Below are 24,636 nucleotides of genomic sequence, written 5' to 3' on the forward strand. Positions count from 1 at the left end.
TTTCATGGAGGCATGCTTCAAACTAGCCTCCCTCTCCTACTTATGGCCTTTCAATCCTTCAGGAACCCACCACAGATAGAAATGAGAAATCCTGATACCAATGCCTCCCAGCAACATTTGCCCTTAGCTGCCAAGTTGGAGTGCAGATGTTGACTTACACTATCAGAGCTGCTGGACAGGCCTTGCGTACTGGTCTCTGTACTCAGCTTACTGGCATGGCACAGCAGTAGCTCACAGTTCCTTTCCAAAAGATGGCCCGTGATGCCTTTGATATGCAGGAGGTCATCCAGCGATGAAAAGCCTTTCAATTCCTAAAATTATGGTTTGGATAGGAATCAAAGAACAGAAAATCGCATGAGTAACAGGAACAGGACAAACATTATAGGAGTCTCATTATAACAACACATTTCAGCTGCACAATGATCGTCAGTGCTCACCCTCTTGATGCCATTATGTTTATGCCAGGTCTAGTATCCAATACAAATATTTCCTTGACCTGGGCAACATCGTTGAGCAAGACTCAAAATTCTTGAATGCACAAGCAAATTTTATCTCCCCCCAGCCCCAGATCAAACTGAACTTCCTCCTCCTCCTGTTTTGTTCACAAACCTTTTGTGATACTATATCAAACTTGTTCTTAAGATCCATGTTACAAAAAAAAATCACCTTTCAACAATCTTCTGTTAGTTTAAAAAAATTGATTGGAATCACCGAGTACAATCTTACAAAGCTGTGTTGGCTCATCCTCATTTCTGCCCAACACAAGGTTCTTTGAACCTTGTTCGTAAAATCTTCCCAACCACTGACGCTAAACTAGCTGGCCTGTTGCTCATAGAGCAGCCCTTGCACCCTTTCTTCAATAACGTGCCACTCTCCAATCCTCTGGCACCTCATCTATATCAATGCAAGGTTGAAAGATTAAGGTAAGCCATTCTGCAATTGCAAATCCAACTTTCTTCAGCAAACTGATCCAAGGCATCTGGACCTGGCAACTTATACAGATACAGACAGGATGTAATGAATAGTTAGCTATAGATTTACAACCCATCCATTATCACCACAGATCCACTTCTAATGATCTTACATCAGCTTCCTCTGCCTCAGTAAACACCAACACAAAGCATTCAGATTTATAGGTTCACCCTGTTCATGTCACTTTCCTAAAAAACAACCCATCCTTTCAGGGAATGTGGGCATCACTGCCGGTCAACACTTGTGGCCCATCCTTATAGCTCTCAAACCACACTGCGACAAGACCTGGATACATACATCAGCCAGATGGGTCAGGATGGCAGATTTCCTTCTGAGGAACTTTGTAAAATGAAAACAGAAGCATCTTCCAGCACAAAGCCTTTTATTTCTGGGCCCCATCACTTGTCAAATTTTAATACGTCAGAGTCATAGAGATTTACAGCATGGAAACAGACCCTTTGGCCCAACTCGTTCATACTGACCAGATATCCTAAATTAATTAGTCCCATTTTTCAGCATTTGATGCATACCCTTCTAAATCCTTCTTATTCATGTACTCATTCAGATGCCTTTTAAATGTTGTAATTGTACCAGCCTCCACCACTGCCTCTGGCATCTCATTCCATACATGCACCACCCTCACATGTTGAACCTTTTCCCCTCGAGTTGTGGACTCCATCACCCCAGGGAAAAGACTGTCTATTTACCCTATCCATGCCCCTCATGATTTTAGAAATCCTCAGCCTCTGACTCTCCAGGGAAAATAGCCCCAGCCTATTCAGGCTCTCCCTACAGCTCAAACTCTCATCCCTGGCAACACCCTTATTAATCTTTTCTGATCCCTTTCAAATTTCCTGTTGTAGGAAGACCAGAATTGAATGGCTTATCCAGAAGTGGCCTCACCAATGTCCCATACAGCTGCAACATGACCACCCAAACCCTCTACTCAATGCTCTAATCAATAAAGGAAAGCATACTAAACGCCTTCTTCAATATCCTACCTACCTGCGACTCCATTTTAAAGGAACTATGAACCTGCACTCCAAGGTCTCTTTGTTCAACAACATTCTACAAGACCTTCACATTAAATGTATAAGAATGCCCTAAATTGTGTTTCAAAAACACAGCACCTCACATTTATCTAAATTAAGCTCCATCAGCTCATCTGATCAAGATCCTACTGTACTCGGAAGTAACCTTCTTTGCTAGGCGCAAGTGGATACTGCAGATGTTGGAGATTAGAGTCAAGATTAGAGTGGTGCTGGAAAAGCACAGCAGGTCAGGCAGCATCCGAGGAGCAGGAAAATCAACATTTCAGGGAGGAGCCCTTTATCAGGAATAAGGCTGGGAACCTCAGGGGTGGACAGATAAATGGGAGGGGGTTGGGGCTAGGAAGGTAACTGAGAGCTCAATAGGTGGATCAAGGTGGGGGTGAATGTGCTAGGTTGGAGAGGAGGGTGAAGCAGATCGGTGCAAAGGAAGATTGACAGGTGCGACAGGTCATGAGGACGGTGCCGAGCTGGTTGAAGAGCATCAGGGCAGAGGAGATGACCAGGGATTGCGGTCCTCATGACCTGTCCCACCTGTCAGTCTTCCTTCCCATTTATCTGCTCCACCCTCCTGTCCGACCTATCACCTTCACCGCCACCTCCATCTACCTATTGCACTGAGCTATCAGCTTCCCCACCCCAGCCCCTCCCAATTATCTCTCCATCTCACAGGCTCCCAGCCTCATCCCTGATGAAGGGCTTTTGTCCAAAACGTCGATTTTCCTGATCCTCAGATGCTACCTGACCTGCTGTGCTTTTCCAGCACCACTCTAATCCTAACTTTCTTTACTGTTCACTACACTACACCTCCAAATTTGATGTCAACTGCAAGTTTACTAACCGTTCCTTCTGTATTCACCTCCAAATCATTTATACAAATGACAAAAAGCAGTGAACCCAGCACCAATCTTTCTGGCACAATGCTGGTCACAGGCATCTAGTCTGAAAAGCAACTATCCACCTGTCTCCTACCTTCGAGCCAGTTATTTATCTGGATGGCTACTTCTGCCTGCATCCCACGTGATCTAACTTTGATAATCAGTCTACCATGAGGAACCTTGTCAAATACCTTCCTGAAGTCCATATGGAGCACATCCATTCTCTGCCTTCTTCAATCCTCTTAGTCACTTGCTCAAAAACTGGTCAAGCAGCATCTGAGAAGCAGGAGACTTGATGTTTTGAGCATAAGCTCTTCGTCAGGAAATACCGACTCTCCTGCCCCTTGGATGCTGCCTTACTGGCTGTGCTTTTCCAGCACCATTTTTTTTAACTCTGATCTCCAGCATTTGCAGTCCTCACTTTCTCCTGAACTTTGGGATGCCTTTTCTCTCCCTCATTACTGTTTTGTCAGTAATATATTAGTAGAATATTTCTGGATTCTCCTTAACCCTATTTGCCAGTTATCTCATGTCCTCTTTTTGCCCTCCTGATTTCCCTTGACTATTCACCTATTGCCCTTATAATTATCAATTTTTTGCTATACCTTGTTGATTATACCTCCCTTTCATTTGACTCACAATTGTTTTTAGGACAAAAGTTATTTGTATCTCAACACACCTGCCATTTCTTGTTTTTCATTATTAATTCTCTCAACCACGGCTCCTCTTAGTCATCCTTAACATTTAAACCTTGCTAATTTCCTCAGATTATAAATTACACTTTTTTTAAACATCATTTTAAGACTCATCTGTTGACCTGCCATTATTCTTCTAGAAAGATTTTTCTTTGAGTTTAACAGCAAACGTTACTTTTTCATTATTTCACCACGATGGTGCTGTCTTCTGAAATCTCTCACAGGAAAGTATCTGAGTTGGATCAGACTGAATCACTGTTTCAATAAATATACATGTAGCGGACTAAATGGCCTACATCAATCTCACACGTTTTAGTCCTCGCCCTCTAATCATCCCAACCACCTCGATAGCCATGCTCTCCCCTAACCACTCCTGTTTCTCCCCCTGCCTCCCACTGCTCCCCTTCCCCCCCGAACTCCCTTCCCCCTTTCTCTTCACCTCTCTCCTCCTCACGATGGCTCTCGCCCTCTTCCTCCCGATCCCAAACAGCGCCGTTTCCAGTTCTTCGGCGCTTGCCCTGTTCACATCGACTTTCTCGGGCGACTCCATGGAGTTAGGCCGCGAGGCCTCGATCTTTCGCCTATTATTCGACCGGTCGGCGTCAGTCGATTCAGGGGAATGCCAGATTTTGTCGCCTGCCCTCAGGTCCAAGCAGGTGCTTTACGGATTAAGTGAAGGGATTACTTCTTCCACTCCCCAGGGATTTTCACCCAAAACTTTCCTGAGGAAAAGCGGCGCCAGAAACCGGCAGAAAAACAAACGGAAAACCCGCCACTTCCGCTGGCTGCCGGTCAGCAAACCCACACCCATTGGCTGAGGCTGCTGTCAATCATTCGGCCACAGCTCTGATTAGTTATTATAACCACGCCGACTGGGCAATGCCCCATTTCTACTGGCCAGAATCGATGTCCATTAGCGATCAAACGCCTATCAGAATCCGAAAACTCTATTTCCCCGCCTACTATCCAACGCACCTGAATGGTTAACACAACAGCCACTCACAATCACCCAATGTTTCATTGGTCAATCCACCCGTCCCTCAATGTTTCTCGCACCAGTCAGATTGAGCTGCATTCAGATTAGCTGAGAGAAATGCCGGTCAAGGCAGCACTTCACTGATTGGGTACTGTCCACCCCGCTTGGCTATATCCAAACATCGCGTTTGTTTCTTTTCTTTATTTGCCTGAACTTTATTTGAAGGCTTGGAATTAGAGACCATAACACGAACCTCGACCGGATACTGCCTCGATGGTTTTATTGTAAGTCAGACTATAATGGCCGCCCGGACAGCGCCCTCTCCCTCCGTTCTATTGGTTAACCGACATGGCAATCATTCATTCTATCACCCATTGGCTACTGCAAGCACTGGGGCAGGATTCCGGGCGCGCGGTGGCACGTGGTCACCTGGGAGCGGCACAAGTGTAGACAGCGCATACTGCGCTTGCGCACTTATTGCAGTCTGCTCCTCCCCGTGCGAATGGGCAGTTTTTCTAAACAATAACATTAGGTGGGAGACAGTGAGGTCTGTAGATGCTGGAGATCAGCGTTGAGTGTGTTGCTGGAAAAGTTTAGCAGGTCCGAGGACTAAGATAATCGACGTTTCGGGCCGGAGCTCTTCATCAGAACTGAGGCTGGGAGCCTTGGGGGTGGAGATGTAAATGGGAGGGGGAGGGGGAGGGGGAGGGGGAGGGGGAGGGGGAGGGGGAATGGGAGGGGGAGGGGGAGGGGGAAGGGGGAAGGGGGAGGGGGAAGGGGGAAGGGGGAGGGGGGAGGGGGGAGGGGGAGGGGGGAGGGGGAGGGGGCTGCTTTGTTATTACACATGTCCAGCTTTCACAATAGACTCATAGAGATGTACAGCATGGAAACAGAGCCTTCGGTCCAACCCGTCCATGTCAACCAGATATCCCAACCCAATCTAGTCCCACCTGTTAGCACCCGGCCCATATCCTTCCAAACCCTTCCTATTCATATCGGTAAAAACGATGACTGCAGATGTGAGAAACCAGATTCTACATTAGAGTGGTGCTGGAAAAACACAGCAGTTCACGCAGCATCCGAGGAGCAGGAAAATCGACATTTCGGGCAAAAGCTCCCTATTCATATACCCATCCAAATGCCTCTTAAATGTTGCAATTGTACCAGCCTCCACCACTTCCTCTGGCAGCTCATTCCATACACGTACCACCCTCCGTGTGGAAAAAGTTACCCCTTAGGTGTCTTTAATATCTTTTCCCCGCTCACCCTAAACCTATGCCCTCCACTTCTGCACTCCCCGACCGCAGGGAAAAGACTTTGTCTATTTATCCTATGCATGCCCCTCAATTTTGTAAACGTCTATAAGGTCACCCCCTCAGCCTCTGACGCTCCAGGGAAAACAGCCCCAGCCTGTTCATCCTCTCCCTGTAGATCAAGTCCTCCAACCCTGGCAACATTCTTGTAAATCTTTTTGGAACCCTTTCAGTTTCACAACGTTTCCGATAGGAAGGAGACCAGAATTGCACGCAATATTCCAACAGTGGACAAACCAATGTCCTGTACTCCCAACTCCTGTACTCAATATGCTGACCAGTAAAGGAAAGCATACCAAACACCTCCTTCACTATCCTATCTACCTGTGACTCAACTTTCAAGGAGCTATGAACCTGCACTTGAAGGTCTCTTTGTTCAGCAACACTCCCTAGGACCTTACCATTAAGTGTACAAGTCCTGCGAAGATTTGCTTTCCAAAAATGCAGCACCTCGCATTTATCTGAATTAAACTCCAACTGCCACTTCTCGGCCCATCTGGTCACAATCCTGTTGTAATCTGAGGTCACCCTCTTTGCTGTCCACTACACCTCCAAGTTTAGTGTCATTTGCAAACTTACTAACTGTACCTCTTATGCTCGCATCCAAATAATTTATGTAGATGACAAAAAGTAGAGGGCCTAACACCGATCCTTGTGACACTCCACTGGTCGTAGGCCTCCACTCTGAAAAACAACCCTCCACCACCACCCTCCGTCTTCTACCTTTGAGCCAGTTCTGTATCCAAATGGCTAGTTCTCCCTGCATTCCATGAGATCTAACCTTGCTAATCAGTCTCCCAGGAGGAACCTTGTCGAACGCCTTACTGAAGTCCATATAAATCACATCTACCACTCTACCCTCGTCAATCTTCTTTGTTACTTCTTCAAAAAACTCAATCAAGTTTATAAGACATGATTTCCCACGCACAAAGCCATGTTGACTATCCCTAATCAGTCCTTGCCTTTCCAAATACATGTACATCCTGTCCCTCTGGATTCCCTCCAACAACTTGTCCACCACTGAGGTTAGGCTCACTGGTCTATAGTTCCTGGCTTGTCTTTACTGCCCTTCTTAGACAGTGGCACCACGTTTGCCAACCTCCAGTCTTCCGGCACCTCACCTGTGACTATTGATGATACAAATATCTCAGCAAGAGGCCCAGCAATCACTTCTCAAGCTTCCCACAGAGTTCTCGGGTACACCTGATCAGGTCCTGGGGATTTATCCACCTTTAACCGTTTCAAGACATCCAGCACTTCCTCCTCTGTCATCTGGACATTTTGCAAGATGTCACCATCTATTTCCTGACAGTCTATAGCTTCCATATCCTTTTCCACAGTAAATACTGATGCAAAATATTCATTTAGTATCTTCCCCATTTTCTGTGGCTCCACACAAAGGCTGCCTTGCTGATCTTTGAGGGACCCTATTCTCTCCCTAGTTACCCTTTTGTCCTTAATATATTTGTAAAAACACTTTACTTAGCTCTCAAGAAAAATCAGACAACACATGAAAGAGAAATGAATAGACACTCATGGCTAGTAGGCAAAAGTAAGGACTGCAGATGCTGGAAACCAGAGTTTAGATCAGAGTGGTGCTGGAAAAGCACAGCAGGTCAGGCAGCATCTGTGAAGCAGGAAAATCGATGTTTCAGGCAAAAGCCCTCATCAGGAATAGAGGCAGGAAGTCTCCAGAGTGGAGAGATAAATGGGGCTAGTATGTTTAACATTTATGGAAGAGACAAGTTTAAAGCTTTGAATACCTGGAAGGATTAGATTGTCACATGACCATATCTGATGGAGTTTAGAACAGTCAGAGGTATAACAAAATTAAGAACTGCAGATGCAAGAGATCTGAAATACAAGTAGAAATTGCTGGAGAAACTCAGCAGATCTGACAGCATCTGTGGGGAAAAAGCAGAGTTAACGTTTACAGTCCAGTGGTTCTTTATCAAATCACCAGACTCAATCAGAAGTGACTTCTTTTCTCAGGCCACAACAGCAAGGTTGTGTTGAAGCTGTACAAGACTTTCGGAGGCTACAGTTGGAGTTGTGTGTTCGTTTCTGGTCACTGTACTGTCGGAAGGATGTGATTGCACTGGAGGGGGTGCAGAGGAGATTCACCAGGACACAGCACTTCAACTATAAAGAGAGGTTGAATAGGCTTGGGTTGGTTTCTTAACAGAGAAAGCCAAGAGGGGGACCTGATAGTGATGTATAAGATAATTAAAGACATGGACAGGCTAGATAGAAATCAGCCTTTTCTCTTGGTCAATAACAAGGAGCACATTTTTGTAGTGCAAGGCAGGAGGTTGAGGGGATTTGTGAAAGTCTTTTTTCCACATCGAGGATGGTGGATGTCTGACATGCATTGCCTGGGAGGGTAGCTGAAGTAGGAAAACTCACAACCTTTAGAAATAATTGGAAAAGCATTTGAAGTGTCACACCACTCAAGGCTATTGCAGAATTCACATTGTTTTGTCAGTACAGACTTAATGGGCCAAAGGACCTCTTTTGTACGATGTGATTCTATGAAAGTCAAGACCCTTTACTTAGTTTTAGGGAAGGGCCAACTGGAATCAAAGTGATATTGTAGACTCATTACAAAGTCCTTCTCAGTCATTGCTGTTTACTCAAGACTTTTGATGACCCATCATCAAAATTTATATGAAAATACAAAATTCAAAATCTACAAATTAATCACAAGTACAAAAACCTAACCGGCACAGATTCCAATCAACTCGAGCAGTCCAAAAGTGTACACACCCTCAGATCACTGCTTCTCTATGCACGGGCCAAACTCTGCCTTCTTCGTGAGGTATTACAAAATCCTTGTGAATCATCCCATTTGAAAAAGGCAGCAAAAGAATACTGAATGTCTTGTTTTCTACAGTTCTGCATCAGTCTGTGGGGAAACACCCTCCCTCCGTAATCTCTGTTCTCACATTCTGTAGTTTACTCAATCTCCAGAGGATCTCAGCGTTTTTTGTAAAGGCAAGGCTTTAGTTGCAGACGAGGAAGTTTCCCTTTCTTCACAGGAGACCCATTCTTCATGAAGTCAAACAGATAAAAGTATCTGTTCTGCGTGTCCTGTGGGAACGAGCAAACAACATGCCTGAGCACCGAAATATCACATGATACAATGAAGTTTCTAGGCCAGGACCACCCCCTCTCCAGAGACCAGCTGTCCCTCCCCGAATCATCCCTGCTGACTATTCCCACAACCAACTCCCACCACTAACTCTGACCACTGATATCCCCAACCAGCCCCTGCCATGACACCAGCTCCAAAACTGGACTAAGAAACTCAACCTCATTACAAGAACCTCTCCTTCCACAACAGTACACATTCCCCACTCCTTCCCCAAAACCAGCAGCCCATCACCAAGTCACCCTTTACTTCCAAGTGGAAAGTCCTTGACACTGATCCAGTTCTCTCAGAGCCAGCTGTTAAGTGTGATCAGAATCTTAGAATCCCCACAGTGTGGAAACAGGATCTTCAGCCCAACAACGTGAAAGTGAGGACTGCAGATGCTGGAGATCAGAGTCTAGATTAGAGTGGTGCTAGAAAAGCACAGCAGATCAGGCAGCATCCGAGGAGCAGGAATATCGATGTTTCAGGCAGGAGCCCTTCATCAGGAATGAGGCTGGAAGCCTTGGGGATGGAGAGATAAATGGGAGGGGGGTGGGGCTGGGGCTGGGGAGAAGGTAGCTAAGAGTGCAATAGGTGGATGGAAGGAAGTGAGGATAAAGTGATAGGTCGGAGAGGAGGGTAGAGTGGATAGGTGGGCAGTTAAGGCAGGTCATGAGGATGGTGCTGAGCTGGAAGGTTGGAACTGGGGTAAGGTGGGGGGAGGGGAAATGAGGAAACTGGTGAAGTCCACATTGATGCCCTGGGGTTGAAGTGTTCCAAGGCAGAAGATGAGGCGTTCTTCCTCCAGGTGTCAGGTGGTGAGGGAGCGGCGGTGGGGGAGGCCCAGGACCTGCATGTCCTCAGCAGAGTGGGAGGGGGGAGTTGAAACATTCGGTCACAAGGCGGTGAGGTCGATTGGTGCGGGTGTGTCAGAGATGTTCCCTAAAGCGCTCTGCGAGAAGGCATCCAGTCTCCCCAATGTAAAGGAGACAATAAATGACATTAGTGGAAGTGCAGGTGAAACTTTGGTGGATGTGGAAGGCTCCTTTGGGGCCCAACAAGTCCACACTGATCCTCCGTAGAGTAAGCCATCCAGAATGATTCTCCTACCCTATTATCCTATATTTTCCCCTGACTAATGCACCTAATCTGCACATCCCTGAACACTATGGGCAATTTAGCCTGGCCAACCCACCTAATCTGCACACCGTTGGATTGTGGGAGGAAATCAGAACACCCAGAAAAAACCCACACAGACATGGGGAGAATGTGCAAACTTCACAGAGAGGTTGGAATCGAACTTGGGTCCCTGGCACTGTGAGGCAACAGTGCTAACCAGTGCGCCACCATGCCACGCCCTGAAACTTTTTTTTTCACTTGACCTGCTCAAATGTGGACTATTAATCTCATGGGATGAGAGGGATTTATTAAAGGAAATGAAGGTGATAGCTGAAGTAATTCCATAGAGTCTGGTATTTGTCACCAAGTCCACCCTTTGTTTATACATGGCGCGTCCTTGACATTGATCCAGCTCCTTCAGAGCCAGCTCTCAGTGAACAGAACCTCTGACACTCCTGGTTTTTTTTCTCCCTTTTTACCCCCACACTACTGCCTAACTGCGGTAGTGGAAACTCTGTTTATAACAGTCAGCCAGGGCTACCTGACTGAACCAGGTTAACAGCCCCAAACAGGGAACACATTCTATGATGTCCACCTGGCTGACCTTGTTACAATCACTACAATCCCTACCCCCGATTAGTCAAGTCAAGCGTGGTTTTAAACGATACCTTTGAAATCAGTTTAAAACCAAGAGATCCAAGGACACTGGTAAAACTCCGAACATCTTCAAATCTGCTGGCCACTTCAGCAATCTTCAGAATCCCCCTGGTCAAACAGAAAGATCCAGAGATGGATAGCATATCAACTGTGAACCTGTTGCACTGGCCCCAGGGTCATTTTCACGATCAGCTCTTCCTCCTTCATCCACCAACACAATAAGTCCATGGTCGCTCTCCCACGCCTCTCCACCCTCACCACTCTTTCTTCCCTCCTGCTGTTGTCCCCTCAGGTTACTGGTGTCAAAAGAGTTAAACAGCTGAAGCCCACCTTTCAGCTCTCCTGTATTCCAGATTAAAACATTTTCTAACTTCTCTCCAAAATTCAAAAGCAGGTCTCAAAGGGGCTATAGAAATAAATCTTTTTAGGAGGCATACGAGAGATATGCAGGATTTGAGAGTTAGATTAGGAAAATGCAGCGGAGTTGAAAGGACCTGATCCAATGTGTTGAGTGACTAAGTGAAAGGGAGTCACCGAGCTTACCCTGGTTGAAGGATACGATTGGCCTCTCTCAGGAAATCCACAAGATTCGTGCCCATCAGTGCAAGACAGAAGACAACGATATCAACTGATTCAGCATGCAGAGGAACCTGAAGCACCACAAGCAAGATGTCAAAAGCAAGCTCAGTTTCTTTGAAAATCAGAGAAGAGCACCCACTGAGTACATCAAAGAACAGTCCAGTTAGTCCCTGCTCTTTGCCTGAACCTTCAATTCTTTTCCCAAATGTTTTGTTTTCACGAACAGTGTATTGCTGACAAAACAAGCAGTTATTGCTCATCCCTAACTACATCCAGAAGAGGTGGCAAATATGTTCTAATAAATACAAGTTCTCAGAACACTGAGCCAAACTGCTGAGCCACCCACGAAGCAACACATGACAGATAAAGAAATGGCAAACATCAAGTCCAATCAGAATAGAGAACACTAAAAAGCCCAAATTCGTGGTGCTTTATCCCAATGTACATGGTTGATGGTTTGAATACACAAATAGAGGTAATTGGGTATAGTTTAGTTGTGGTAACAGAAACAATTGGCAACTGCATATCCAACAAATTATACATCTAGGAGACACAAAGAAAGAAAGAAAAGGAAGTGGGCTAACACTTCTCATGCAGGTCGACATCATTACATGGCTGAGAAATGATCTTCGATTGAAGGATCAAGATGGAAAATCAATCTGGGTGGAGTTAAGAAAGAGCAAGGGGAAAACATAGTGGGAGTTCTTTAGATCAGATTCCCTACAATATGGAAACAGGCCCTTTGGCCCAACAAGTCCACACCAACCCTCTGAAGAGTAATCCACCCAGACTCATTGCCCTACCCTATCTTTACCCGACTAATGTACCTAACACTGGGCAATTTAGCATGGCACATCTTTGGATTGTGGGAGGAAACCAAAGCACCTGGAGGAAACCGACACAGACACGAGGAGAATGTGCAAACTCCACACAGAGAGTCACCCGAGGCAGGAATTGAACCCAGGTCCCTGACACTGTGAGACAGTAGTGTCTAACCACTAAGCAACTGTGCTGCCTGTTTATAGAACACCAAGTAGTAATGTTGGACACACTGTGAAACCCGAAAGTAGAGATGTATGTAACATGGATAGCAGAGTAGTGGACCACCTTAAAACATCTTCCATTGTTCCTCTACCGTATTTTCAGCTAAATAAGTTTCCCAGTCTACTCCAACCAACTCTGCACTCATCCCCAAAAAATTATCTTTGTTGAAGTCGAGCACAATTGTTTCCAGCCCTAGTTTCTCACTCTGTATTATGTCACATTATGGTCATGATTCCCGAGGGGGTCTTTTGCTCTGACATCATTCATGAAACCAGTTTCATTGCATACCACCAGATCCCTCACCTGATACAGATATTGTTCTGCCAACTGTCCCAAATACATGCTATGAATTCTACCTCATGGTTACCTTTTCTAATTTGATTTTCCCAAATAAAAGATGTTTAAATTCACTCATGATTAATGTACTAGCTAGTTTAGGAGGTAATAAGGAAGGCAAGTGGAATGTTGGCCTGAATGTCAAAGGGAATTGGGTAGAAAAAGACAGCAGTTTTGCTAGAATTACAAAAGTTGAGTGTGTGGTGCTAGAAAAGCCAGACAGGCCAGGCAGCACCCAAGGAACAGGAGAATCAATGCTACGGGCACAAGCCCTCCCACCAGGATTCTTCCCCCCACCCCCAATCCCGCCACAGTAAGGAGTCCTAATGAAGGGCCCACGCCAAAAACCTCAACATGGACGCCACTAACCCGCTGCTGCGCCCACCGCCCACCCCCCCCACCACCAGCACCACGCTCCCAACTCTGATGTCCAGCATCTGCAGTTCTCACTTTCCCCTAAAATTACACAAGGCATGAATCAGACCACAGCTGGAATACTGGGAATAGTTTTGGGATCCTTATTTAAGAATAAATATACTGGCACTGGACACAGGATCGTCTAGTATGGAGTGTCCATCTTATAAGGAGAGGTTGAGTAGGTTGGGCCTGTGCTCATAGAAGTTTAGAAGAAAGAGAAGTGGTTTTATTCAATCATAAAAGATTCTTAGGGGACTTGACAGTGTAGGTGCAAAAAGGCTTTTCTCCCATTGTGGGATAGTCTAGGGTCAGAGGGCATCATTTCATAGTAAGGAGTCAGCCATTTAAAACTGACGAGGAGGAATTTCTTCTCTCAGAGTAGTGAATCTGCAGAATTCTTTACCTCAGAGGGCTGTGGAGGCTAGGTCATTTAGTCCATTCAAGGCTGAGACAAACAGATTTGTAACCAGTAAGGGAATCCAAGTTATGAGGAAAAGGCAGGAAACTAGAATTGAGGATCAGATCAGCCGTGATCTCATTGAATGTCAGAGGAACTCAATGGGCTGATTAGTCGACTTCCACTTCTTTGTCTTATGTTCTGATTGTACAACAGCAAGCACAGGAAAATCAGGGTAAACACATATCATGAGAGATGGGGAATCGGGTTGAAATTGGGACCAAGGGAGAGAGGGGAAATCAAGCAGAAACCAGAGTCAACAGAGGGGGAAATCAGAGTGAAACTGAGTGAGAGCATTGGTGGAATCAGTGACAAACTTAGACATAGGAGAATCGGGAACACAAGGCGTCAGGGACGTACAGTTACACATTAGCAAAGGAATGTCTGGACAGTCAGGCCTAGCTGTCCCCAGAGATATGACTGAATATCTTAGGTAAATCCCATGTCTCTTGCAGGGAGGTGATTGGATACTCGCGCGCTGGTGAATAGAGTTGGGTTCTATCAATACTTACATTTGCCATGTCACAGACAATCACATGTTCATTGAGTGCGACCAAATCAAATGAGTGAACCTCGTTGCTCACGCTCTGGGCAATCTTACAGTCACCGCAGCCAAGATCAGCCACGACAGCAGTGGATGGTCTGTGGGAGCATGAAAGAGAATTTAGAGGCTGGCTGGTCCTTCACTGAATAAACGCAAAAAACAAAAGACATTCTCAACAGTTTACACTGGGGCAAGAAATCACTGGAAAAGTTCAGGAGGTCTGACAGCATCTGTGGAGAAAAATCAGAGTTAACGTTTCAGGTCCAGTGCCCCTTCTTCAGAACTGACGATAGCTAGGAACGTTGGCTTTTATGCAGAAGGTAGGGAGGCGATAAGGAGTAACGATAGGTGGTAATAGACCCCAAGGAGAAATAAGAACAATTGGACAAAGGAGCGGACAGGGGTCAGCCCAGCAGAATGAATAGCTGGTAACGGGGGCTGTTAGTGGCTAACAATGAGTTGTGTGTACTGGCAGTCTATGTAATAACAAGGCCTGGTGTGTGAGGGTTGCAGTAAGGACATGGGAGAGGGTACCTTAGGGCCCAGAACTGTTGAACTTGATAGTGAGTCCAGAAGGCTGTAGTGTTCCCAAGCAGAAAATGGCATGTTCTTCCAGCTGGAATGAGCTTGGCTGGAGCATTGTAGCAAGCCTGAGGCAGAGATGTTGGCCAGGGAACAGGGTGGTGTGTTGAAGTGGCAGGCAACTGGAAGCTGAGGGCCTATTATGCAGACAAAATACAGGTGTTCTGTGAAACGGCCACCCAGTAAACGCTTCATTTTCCCAGTGTAGAGAAGATCACATTGTGAACAGCGAATACAGTAAACTAGATTTTGTTAAATGCATGTAAAGTGCTGCTTCACCCAGGTGGTGTGCTTGGGCCCTTGGATACTAAGGAAAGAGGAAGTAAACTGGCAGGTGTTATACCTTGTTCATTTGCAGGGGAAGGTACCGTGGGGGTGGGGCAGTGTTGAGAGTGAGGACGAATGGACCAAAGTGTCTCGGTGGGTCTGGTCGCTGTGGAAGGCTGACAAGGGAGGGGAGTCTGTGTCTGATGGTGGCATCCTGCTGGATGTCGTGGAAGTGGTGGCTAATGATCCTCTAGATGTGAATGCTGGTGGGATAGTAGGTGAGGATGAAGGGGACCCTATCGTTGTTGTGCAAGGGAAGGGGGGGGGGGGGGGGGGGGAGGGCTACAGTTGCGAGATGGATTGGATATGTTCGAAGATCCTGTCAACTGTGGTGCTGAAAAGTTCTCAGTTGAGGAAGAAGGTGGGCATTTTTTCAAAATTGTCAAAAAGTTAACTGATTTCTCTCCATAGATGCTGGCAGACTTGCTGAGTTTTTCCACTAATTTGTTTCTATTTACAATTCTTTCATTTTTTTTTACTTCACACTGAGGCTTGCCCACATCTCTGCTGCTCCTATACCTCATCCCTCTTGGATTTAGAAGGTCGTTGCCATTGCCACCACATTACCTTTCTCCCCAACATTCCCCCCCCCAGCCAGCACAGCAATGTTTTTAAAAATTCATTCACAGGAAGCGTGTCAGTGGCTAGGCCAGTCCTAGTTGTTCTTGAGGGTGGTGGTGAGCTACTGTTAGCATGCTACTCCTCTCCAACCCTCTAACCCCATGCTCTGCCCAGCTGTACCTGTTTCGGATGTACTGAATGATTCTGTCGACTGGGTTTTCTGGCCAGCGCTCCATCTGAGCTGTGAAACCTTGGTGATAAACCTGGAAGGAATCACGGTCCTCAGAGAAGAGCTTCACAGCCTCTGCACTGCTCAAGGTGTACAGCTGCTCATTAATGTAACGGAAACGGGCCGACTTTAGGCGTTCTTCCATCTTGTTTCTCAAAGCCGCTGAGCGGTTTGAGGTCAGGCTGGAGGGACCTGATTCAGTGGTATTTACCCCCACAGCAAGTGCCAAGTCTCTGGCCAGTGGACCTGAACTGCCTGAGGTACGGTCCCTTTGCTCTGCAAGTGACAGATGTTCACGTATTCTCTTCCTCTTTTTCTTAATCCTTGTCACAGTCTCACTGTTCTGGTTCTGAATTCTTATCCTCTTGTTGAGTTTAGACATATTTTCATGGTTAGTCTCAGAGATTGTTCTCTCTGCTGGATCACTCCCTTCTTCTCCTTTTTCTTTCTTTTGCTTTATTTTAATTTTGTGTCTGTCTGTGATATGTTTGCCTTCACCTTGTTCAGGTTCTAGTTTTCTCAAAATCCTTTCACAGTCAGACTTCCCCTTCATTTCTCCTTGGTTCTTTACAAACAATGTGGCCATCGGGTGGAATTTGTTTTTGATCCGACGCTTGTTTTTCATTTTGTTTCTCCACTGTTGACGGGTGAGCATTCCCTGGGTCATGTTTCTTCCCAGCTCACCTGCCTTCAGCAGCTTTGAGCTAGGAGCTGAGCTTCTGTCACCCTCCTCTGCATCTCCACCTTTTACATGTCCAATATCCTTGCTTCCTATGCTGCTCTGCTTTTCATTTCTTATGACAGCTCGCGCAAATGGCGATTTCAGAGGGGCTGCATTTCCTTTTTCTGCACCCTCTTTAAATGGGTTTGTACCCAAAGTCTCCTCACTCTCCTTCTTTCCCCGGCTTCTCTTCCTTTTCCTCTTGATTCTCAGCCTAGCTTGCTTTGCAGTTCCATACTCAGTCTTGGACTGTGTTGCCTCTGGATTCTGATCAGGTGCTCCTGCTGCAGAAAGAGTCTGCAGCGTTTGCAGAAGTCTCTGTTTCATCTTTCCACCAGGTGTCTGTACATTCTAATAAGAAGGAAGAGTTTATGTCAGCAATTCCCGTTCTTAGCATGTAAATACTTAGCAGGTTACTGATCCAAATCTATTTCAATAGGCATATGGGAATGGCTGGAAATAAATGTCCTCAGAGCATTGTATTACAACACAGGGTAAACCCTACTGCTAATTTAAACCAGACACACAGAAAAGCTCACCTCGCTTCATAATCTGTTAAATTTCGAGAGGCAAAGAACCATCCCAGATCTCACTATTTAAAGTAAAAATTAATAATTTTATTCTTTAAATCCAAAAGAGAACATTAAACAACTATTTACAACTCCTTTCTCTTAAACCTATCTTTTACCTCCCACTCTACAATACTGGTCTGATTAAAAAAAACCCTATTAAGATTTCCAAAGAAAAAATGTAAAATCAGTCAACTTTGTCAATTCTTCTTCATAGATTTTTCGCTATATTTCCCGGGGTCGTCTCTTCGTCTTCTACTGCACAACTTTTCTTATGGACAGATACCTTTCAGAGGTAAAAACAATGACTGCAGATGCTGGAAACCAGATTCTGGATTAGAGTGGTGCTGGAAAAGCACAGCAGTTCAGACAGCATCCAAGGAGCAGTAAAATCAATATTTCAGGCAAAAGCCTTTCATCAGGAATACAGGCAGAGTGCCTGAAGGGTGGAGAGGAGGGTGGGGGTGGGGAGAAAGTAGCATAGAGTACAATAGGTGAGCGGGCATGGGGATGCAAGTGATAGGTCGGGGAGAGGGTGGGGGAAGGTAGCAAAGAGTACAATGAGTGGATGGGGGTGGGGATGAAGGTGATAGGTCAGAGAGGAGGGTGGAGTGGATAGGTGGAAAGGAAGATAGGCAGGTAGGACAGGTCATGGGAACAGTGCTGAGCTGGAAGTTTGGAACTGGGGGGGGGGGGGTAAATGAGGCAACTGGTGAAGTCCACATTGATGCCCTAGGGTTGAAGTGTACCGAGACAGAAGATGAGGCATTCTTCCTCCAGGCGTCAGGTGGTGAGGGAGTGGCGAAGGAGGCCCAGGACCTCCATGTCCTCGGCAGAGTGGGAGGAGGGGTTGAAATGTTGGGTCACAGGGCGGTGTGGTTGATTGGTGAGGGTGTCCCAGAGATGTTCCCTAAAGCGCTCTGCTAGGAGGCGTCCAGTCTCCCCAATGTAGAGGAGACCGCATCATCTTCACCATGGATATCCAATCCCTCTACATCTCCATCCGCATGACCAGGGCCTCCAAGCCCTCAGTTTCTTCCTCTCCCAACGTCCCCAACAGTACCCATCCACCGACACTCTCATTCGTTTGGCTGAACTTGTCCTCTCCCTTTGCAATTGCTCCTTCGAATCCTCCCACTTCCCCCATACCAAAGGGGTAGCCATGGGCACCCGTATGGGCCCTAGCTCTGCCTGTCTCTTTGTTGGCTACATAGAACAGTTCACCTTCCATAATTACACCTGCACCACTCCCCACCTCTTCCTCCGCTACATTGATGATTGCATCGGCGCCACCTCGTGCTCCCGCGAGGAAGTTGAGCAATTCATCAACTTCAACACATTCCACCCTGACCTTAAATTTACCTGGACTATCTCTGACACCTCCCTCCCCTTCCTGGACCTCTCCATCTCCATTAATGACGACCGACTTGACACCGACATTTTTTTACAAACCCACTGACTCCCACAGCTGCGTGGATTACACCTCTTCCCACCTTATCTCCTGCAAAAATGCCATCCCGTATTCCCAATTCCTCCGCCTCCACCGTATCTGCTCCCAGGAGGACCAGTTCGACCACAGAACACACCAGATGGCCTCCTTCTTTAGAGACCACAATTTCCCTTCCCACGTGGTTAAACATGCCCTCCAACGCATCTCGTCCACATCCCGCACCTCCGCCCTCAGACCCCACCCCTCCAACCGTAACAAGGACAGAACCCCCCCGGTGCTCACCTTCCACCCTACCAACCCTAAACCAAATCATCCACCTACATTTCCGCCACCTCCAAACGGACTCCACCACCAGGGATATATTTCCCTTCCCACCCCTTTCCGCCTTCCTTCAAAGACTGTTCCCTCCGTGACTACCTGGTCAGGTCCACACCCCGCAACAACCCACCCTTCCATCCTGGCACCTTCCCCTGCCACCACAGGAATTGCAAAACCTGCGCCCACACAACCTCCCTCACCTCCATCCAAGGCCCTAAAGGAGCCCTCCCCATCCATCAAAGTTTTCCCTGCACATCCACCAATATCATTTATTGTATCCGTTGCTCCCGATGTGGTCTCCTCTACATCTGGGACACCCGCACCGATCAACCCCACCGCCCTGTGGCCCAACATTTCAACTCCCCCTCCCACCCAGGCCTCCCATGGAGGTCCTGAGCCTCCTTCACCGCTGCTCCCTCACCACCAGGAGGAAGAACGCCTCATCTTCCGCCTCGGAACACTTCAACCTCAGGGCATCAATGTGGACTTCACCAGTTTCCTCGTTTCCCCTCCCCCCACCTCACCCCAGCTCCAAACTTCCAGCTCAGCACTGTCCCCATGACTTGTCCTACTGGCCTACCTTCATTTCCATCTATCCACTCCACCTTCCTCCCTGACCTATCACCTTCATCCCCACCCCCACTCACCTATTGTACTCTATGCTACTTTCTCACCACTCCCACCTCCTCTCATTTATCTCTCCAGGCTCTCTACCTGTATTCCTGATGAAGGGCTTTTGCCCGAAACATTGATTTTCCTGCTTCTTGGATGCTGTCAAAACTGCTGTGTTTTTCCAGCACTGCTCTAATCCAGATACCTTACAGAGACCTATTTGACTAACACCCTGTACTTGTTGGTGATTTTTGCTGTTCTCCCCCTAACTGTTCAAAATGTTTGATTTTATACCCCAGGAATGTCAGACCATTTCATTGGTTTGATGTGATCCCAAACAGTAAAATTCAAATTTGATTGGATTTTGGTATCTGGGTTATAATTTAAACCAATTGGCCGAATTGGAATTTGTTTCTGTTCCATGGCAATGCAACTCCAGCCATTTGTTTCAACCAATATGTAACATTTTTAAATTGTTCAGCACACTCTGCGCTTTCAGTCAGTCCTTGCTAGCCTCCTCTTCTCAAAGGTACAGTACACACTCACACCTTCATAACAACTGGCCTGGAATAACCACTAAACCACCATCTCCCCAGTTTGAGAGATTGAGACTTGTCTGTGACAGTGCAACAACTTGCTAATGGTTTGTCAGGTACCGACCTGAAACATTAATTATTTCTCTCCGTGGATAATGCTATAGACAATGAATATTTTAAATACTTTGAGTTTTATATCTGTGACAAAGGATATTGTAGGAAAGGATAATTAGTTCGCAACTTACTCGGTCGCGATTGCAGTGGGGAGACTCAGTCTTGTGAACAAGTGCTTTACTCAGGGCCCTGGCTTCCACATCATCGTTCCAATCCTCCTCATCAAACATCTCTCCTCTGTGGCAGGGAAACAGTCAGCTGGGGCAGAGCAAGGGCTGTCTGCATGATCGACAAAACAAGCACCATTCCATTTACACACATCACTGACCCCATCAATATATCAAGAGACCAGGGTTAGAACTCTAGCTACACCCAGAGCAGCACCATTCTTACCCTGAAGCTCAATCCTCTGCCCCAGTACGAACCCAAACTTCTGAAGACCAAAAGAACAGAAGATGCTAGAAATCAGAAACAAAAACAGAAATTGCTGGTGAAGCTCAGCAGATCTGGTAGCATCTGTGCAGAGAGATCAGAGTTAAAGTTTCGGGTCCAGTGACCCTTACTGTTCTGAAGAAGGGTCGTGGGACCCAAAACGATAACTGTTCTCTCTCCACAGATGCCACCAGACCTGCAGAGTTGCTCCAGCAATATTTGTTTTTGTTTCTAGCCCCAACATCCTTCCCCACTGTCCCCGAATCCCCTTGCTACACTTCAGCAAACCCCACAACACTTCGCCCCCACACCCATGTTTGCTCCTCACTCACAGTCCACTTGATTCCCCTCCCACACACACCCCAACACCTTCCACCCAGACTCACCCTCATCTCTGCCCTACCCACACACACCTTCATCTTCCTCCCCCCACACACATTCCCCCTCATCTTCCTCCCCCCCCACACACACCTCCCTCATCTTCCTCCCAACCCCACACACACACACCTCCCTCATCTTCCTCCCAACCCCCCACACACACACCTCCCTCATCTTCCTCCCCCCCCCACCCCCGTACGCACCCCACCCTCCATCTTCCTCCCCCCCCGTACGCACACCCCCTCCGTCTTCCTCCCCCCCCCCGTACGCACACCCCCTCCGTCTTCCTCCCCCCCCGTACGCACACCCCCTCCGTCTTCCTCCCCCCCCGTACGCACACCGCCTCCGTCTTCCTCCCCCCCCCGTACGCACACCCCCTCCGTCTTCCTCCCCCCCCCCGTACGCACACCCCCTCGTCTTCCTCCCCCCCCGTACGCTCACCCCATCCGTATTCCTCCCCCCCCGTACGCACACCCCCTCCGTCTTCCTCCCCCCCCGTACGCTCACCCCCTCCGTCTTCCTCCACCCCCCGTACGCACACCCCCTCCGTCTTCCTCCCCCCCCCGTACGCACACCCCCTCGTCTTCCTTCCCCCCCTGTACGCTCACCCCCTCGTCTTCCTCCACCCCCCGTACGCACACCCCCTCCGTCTTCCTCCACCCCCCCGTACGCACACCCCCTCCGTCTTCCTCCACCCCCCCGTACGCACACCCCCTCCGTCTTCCTCCACCCCCTGTACGCACACCCCGTCTTCCTCCCCCTCGTCTTCCTCCCCACCGTACGCACCCCCCCCGTCTTCCTCCCCCCCCCACACACACACCCACGCCCCCTCACCTTTCTCCCCCCCTCATCTTTCTCCCCACCCACACACACCCCCTCATCTTTCTCCCCCGTCATCCTCCTCCCGCCATCAGCCTCCCTCCTTATCCTCCTCCCACCATCAGCCTCCCTATCTTCTTCCTCCCCCCACACACACCCTCATCTTCCTCTCCCCCCACACACACACCCTCATCTTCCTCCCCCCCCCCACACACACACACCCTCATCTTCCTCCCAACACACACCCTCATCTTCCCCCCCCCCACACATACCCTCATCTTCCTCTCCCCCCACACACACACACCCTCATCTTTCTCCCCCCAACACACCCCGTAATCTTCCCCCCCCACACATACCCTCATCTTCCTCCCCTCCCCACACACACACCCTCATCTTCCTCCCAACACACACCCTCATCTTCCTCCCAACACACACCCTCATCTTCCTCCCAACACACACCCTCATCTTCCTCCCCCCCCCACACACATACCCTCGTCTTTCTTCCCCCCCACACACCCCGTAATCTTCCTCCCCCCTCATCTTCCTCCCCCCAATCAGCCTCCCCCCTCATCTTCCTCCCCCCTCATCTTCCTCCCCCCTCATCTTCCTCCCCCACTCATCAGCCTCCCCCCCAATCAGCCTCCCCCCTCATCTTCCTCCCCCCCTCATCTTCCTCCCCGTTCATCAGCCACCCCCCCTCATCTTCCTCGCCCCCTCATCTTCCTCCCCCCATCAGCCTCCCCCCTCATCTTCCTCCCCCCCCAATCAGCCTCCCCCCTCATCTTCCTCCCCCCCCCAAATCAGCCTCCCCCCTCATCTTCCTCCCCCCCCCAATCAGCCTCCCCCCTCATCTTCCTCCCCCCCCCAATCAGCCTCCCCCCTCATCTTCCTCCCCCTACATCAGCCTCCTCCCCCATCAGCCTCCTCCCCCATCAGCCTCCCCCCTCATCTGCCTCCCCCTACATCTGCCTCCCCCTACATCTGCCTCCCCCTACATCTGCCTCCCCCTACATCTGCCTCCCCCTACATCTGCCTCCCCCTACATCTGCCTCCCCCTACATCTGCCTCACCCCCTACATCTGCCTCACCCCCCAATCTTCCTCCCCCCCATCTTCCTCCCCCCCCAATCTTCCTCCCCCCCATCTTCCTCCCCCCCATCTTCCTCCCCCCCCATCTTCCTCCCCCACATCAGCCTTCCCTCATCTTCCTCCCCCCTCCCTCATCTTCCTCCTCCCCCCCTTCATCTTCCTCCCCCCCTTCATCAGCCACCCCCCCATCAGCCTCCCCCCTCATCCTCCTCCCCTCATCAGCCTCCCCCCGTCATCTTCCTCCCCTCGTCAGCCTCCCCCCGTCATCTTACTCCACCCCTCATCTTCCTCCCCCCCCCTTCATCTTCCTCCCCCGATCAGCCTCCCCCCCATCAGCCTCCCCTCATCTTCCTCCCCCCTCATCTTCCTCCCCCCTCATCTTCCTCCCCTCATCTTCCTCCCCCCCTTCATCTTCCTCCCCCGATCAGCCTCCCCCCCATCAGCCTCCCCTCATCTTCCTCCCCCCTCATCTTCCTCCCCCCTCATCTTCCTCCCTTCATCTTCCTCCCCCCGATCAGCCTCCCCTCATCTTCCTCCCCTCGTCAGCCTCCCCCCTCATCTTCCTCCCCCCTCCCTCATCTTCCTCCTCCCCCCCTTCATCTTCCTCCCCACTATCAGCCCCCCCCATCTGCCTCCCCCCCCCCAGACCCCCCCATCTGCCTCCCCCCCCCAGACCCCCCCATCTGCCTCCCCCCCCCCAGACCCCCCCATCTGCCTCCCCCCCCCCAGACCCCCCCATCTGCCTCCCCCCCCCCCCAGACCCCCCCATCTGCCTCCCCCCCCCCCAGACCCCCCCATCTGCCTCCCCCCCCCCCCCCAGACCCCCCCATCTGCCTCCCCCCCCCCCCCCAGACCCCCCCATCTGCCTCCCCCCCCCCCCCCAGACCCCCCCATCTGCCTCCCCCCCCCCCCAGACCCACACTCCGTTGACCCCTCTCCCTTGGATCAAGCTCCTGTCCCCGTCTCTCGCCTCGACATCCCCCCTGAACATTTTTACAATAATCCTCAAACTGACAAATTAATGAATCCCCCGACCTCCAGGCGGCAATCACAAATCTCCAGCTGCAGCCCCGGCCGCTCAAACTTCACACCCAGGGCCAGGCTTCGGGCCCAAACCGGGATCTGCCTCAGACAGCGCCCCTGCCGCCCGGGAGGAGCAGCATCTCCCCCCCCCCCCGCCCGCCTCCTTCTGGGATGGGAGGAGAGACAACAGCGCCCTCATCAACCAGGAGGTGCAATCGCACCAGCGCCTCTCCTTCAGGGAGAAGCAGCAGCAGTGCCCCCCCCCCTCCTTCAGGGAGAAGCAGCAGCAGCAGTGCCCCCCCCCCTCCTTCAGGGAGAAGCAGCAGCAGCAGTGCCCCCCCCCCCCTTCAGGGAGAAGCAGCAGCAGTGCCCCCCCCCTCCTTCAGGGAGAAGCAGCAGTGCCCCCCCCTTCAGGGAGAAGCAGCAGTGCCCCCCCCTCCTTCAGGGAGAAGCAGCAGTGCCCCCCCCTCCTTCAGGGAGAAGCAGCAGTGCCCCCCCCTTCAGGGAGAAGCAGCAGTGCCCCCCCCTTCAGGGAGAAGCAGCAGTGCCCCCCCCTCCTTCAGGGAGAAGCAGCAGCAGTGCCCCCCCCCCTCCTTCAGGGAGAAGCAGCAGCAGTGCCCCCCCCCCCTCCTTCAGGGAGAAGCAGCAGCAGTGCCCCCCCCCCCTCCTTCAGGGAGAAGCAGCAGCAGTGCCCCCCCCCCTCCTTCA

General features: G+C 49.5%; 2 protein-coding genes across 5 annotated transcripts in view; both read right to left on the reverse strand.

Annotated features, from left to right (window-relative positions):
* LOC140481061 (F-box/WD repeat-containing protein 7-like) overlaps nt 1–4,370 on the reverse strand; it is a 203,383-nt gene extending 199,013 nt beyond the window's left edge. Inside the window, exons 1-2 of the mRNA XM_072576665.1 lie at nt 4,034–4,370; nt 159–311 (exon numbers count right to left, since the gene is read on the reverse strand). Of these exons, the coding sequence (XP_072432766.1) occupies nt 159–311; nt 4,034–4,144 (264 nt within the window). The 5' untranslated portion in view covers nt 4,145–4,370. The remainder of the gene's footprint in view (nt 1–158; nt 312–4,033) is intronic.
* A 4,125-nt stretch (nt 4,371–8,495) lies between these two features.
* On the reverse strand, nt 8,496–24,055 carry rrp8 (ribosomal RNA processing 8). 4 transcript variants are annotated; one of them, XM_072576666.1, is made up of 7 exons: nt 23,941–24,055; nt 20,320–20,467; nt 15,820–16,940; nt 14,138–14,267; nt 11,336–11,442; nt 10,804–10,900; nt 8,496–8,973 (listed from the first exon to the last, which is right to left on the reverse strand). In XM_072576666.1, exons 2-7 carry the CDS (start codon nt 20,416–20,418, stop codon nt 8,860–8,862), a joined length of 1,668 nt encoding a protein of 555 aa, XP_072432767.1. In that variant the 5' UTR covers nt 20,419–20,467; nt 23,941–24,055; the 3' UTR covers nt 8,496–8,859. The 4 variants fall into 4 exon arrangements, with proteins under 4 accessions (XP_072432767.1, XP_072432768.1, XP_072432769.1 ...); XM_072576667.1 differs by having other exon boundaries at nt 23,921–24,048; XM_072576668.1 differs by lacking the exon at nt 10,804–10,900.
* Nucleotides 24,056–24,636: the final 581 nt, after the last annotated feature.

The sequence above is a fragment of the Chiloscyllium punctatum genome, chromosome 9, assembly GCF_047496795.1.
Source record: "Chiloscyllium punctatum isolate Juve2018m chromosome 9, sChiPun1.3, whole genome shotgun sequence".
Lineage (NCBI taxonomy): Eukaryota > Metazoa > Chordata > Chondrichthyes > Orectolobiformes > Hemiscylliidae > Chiloscyllium > Chiloscyllium punctatum.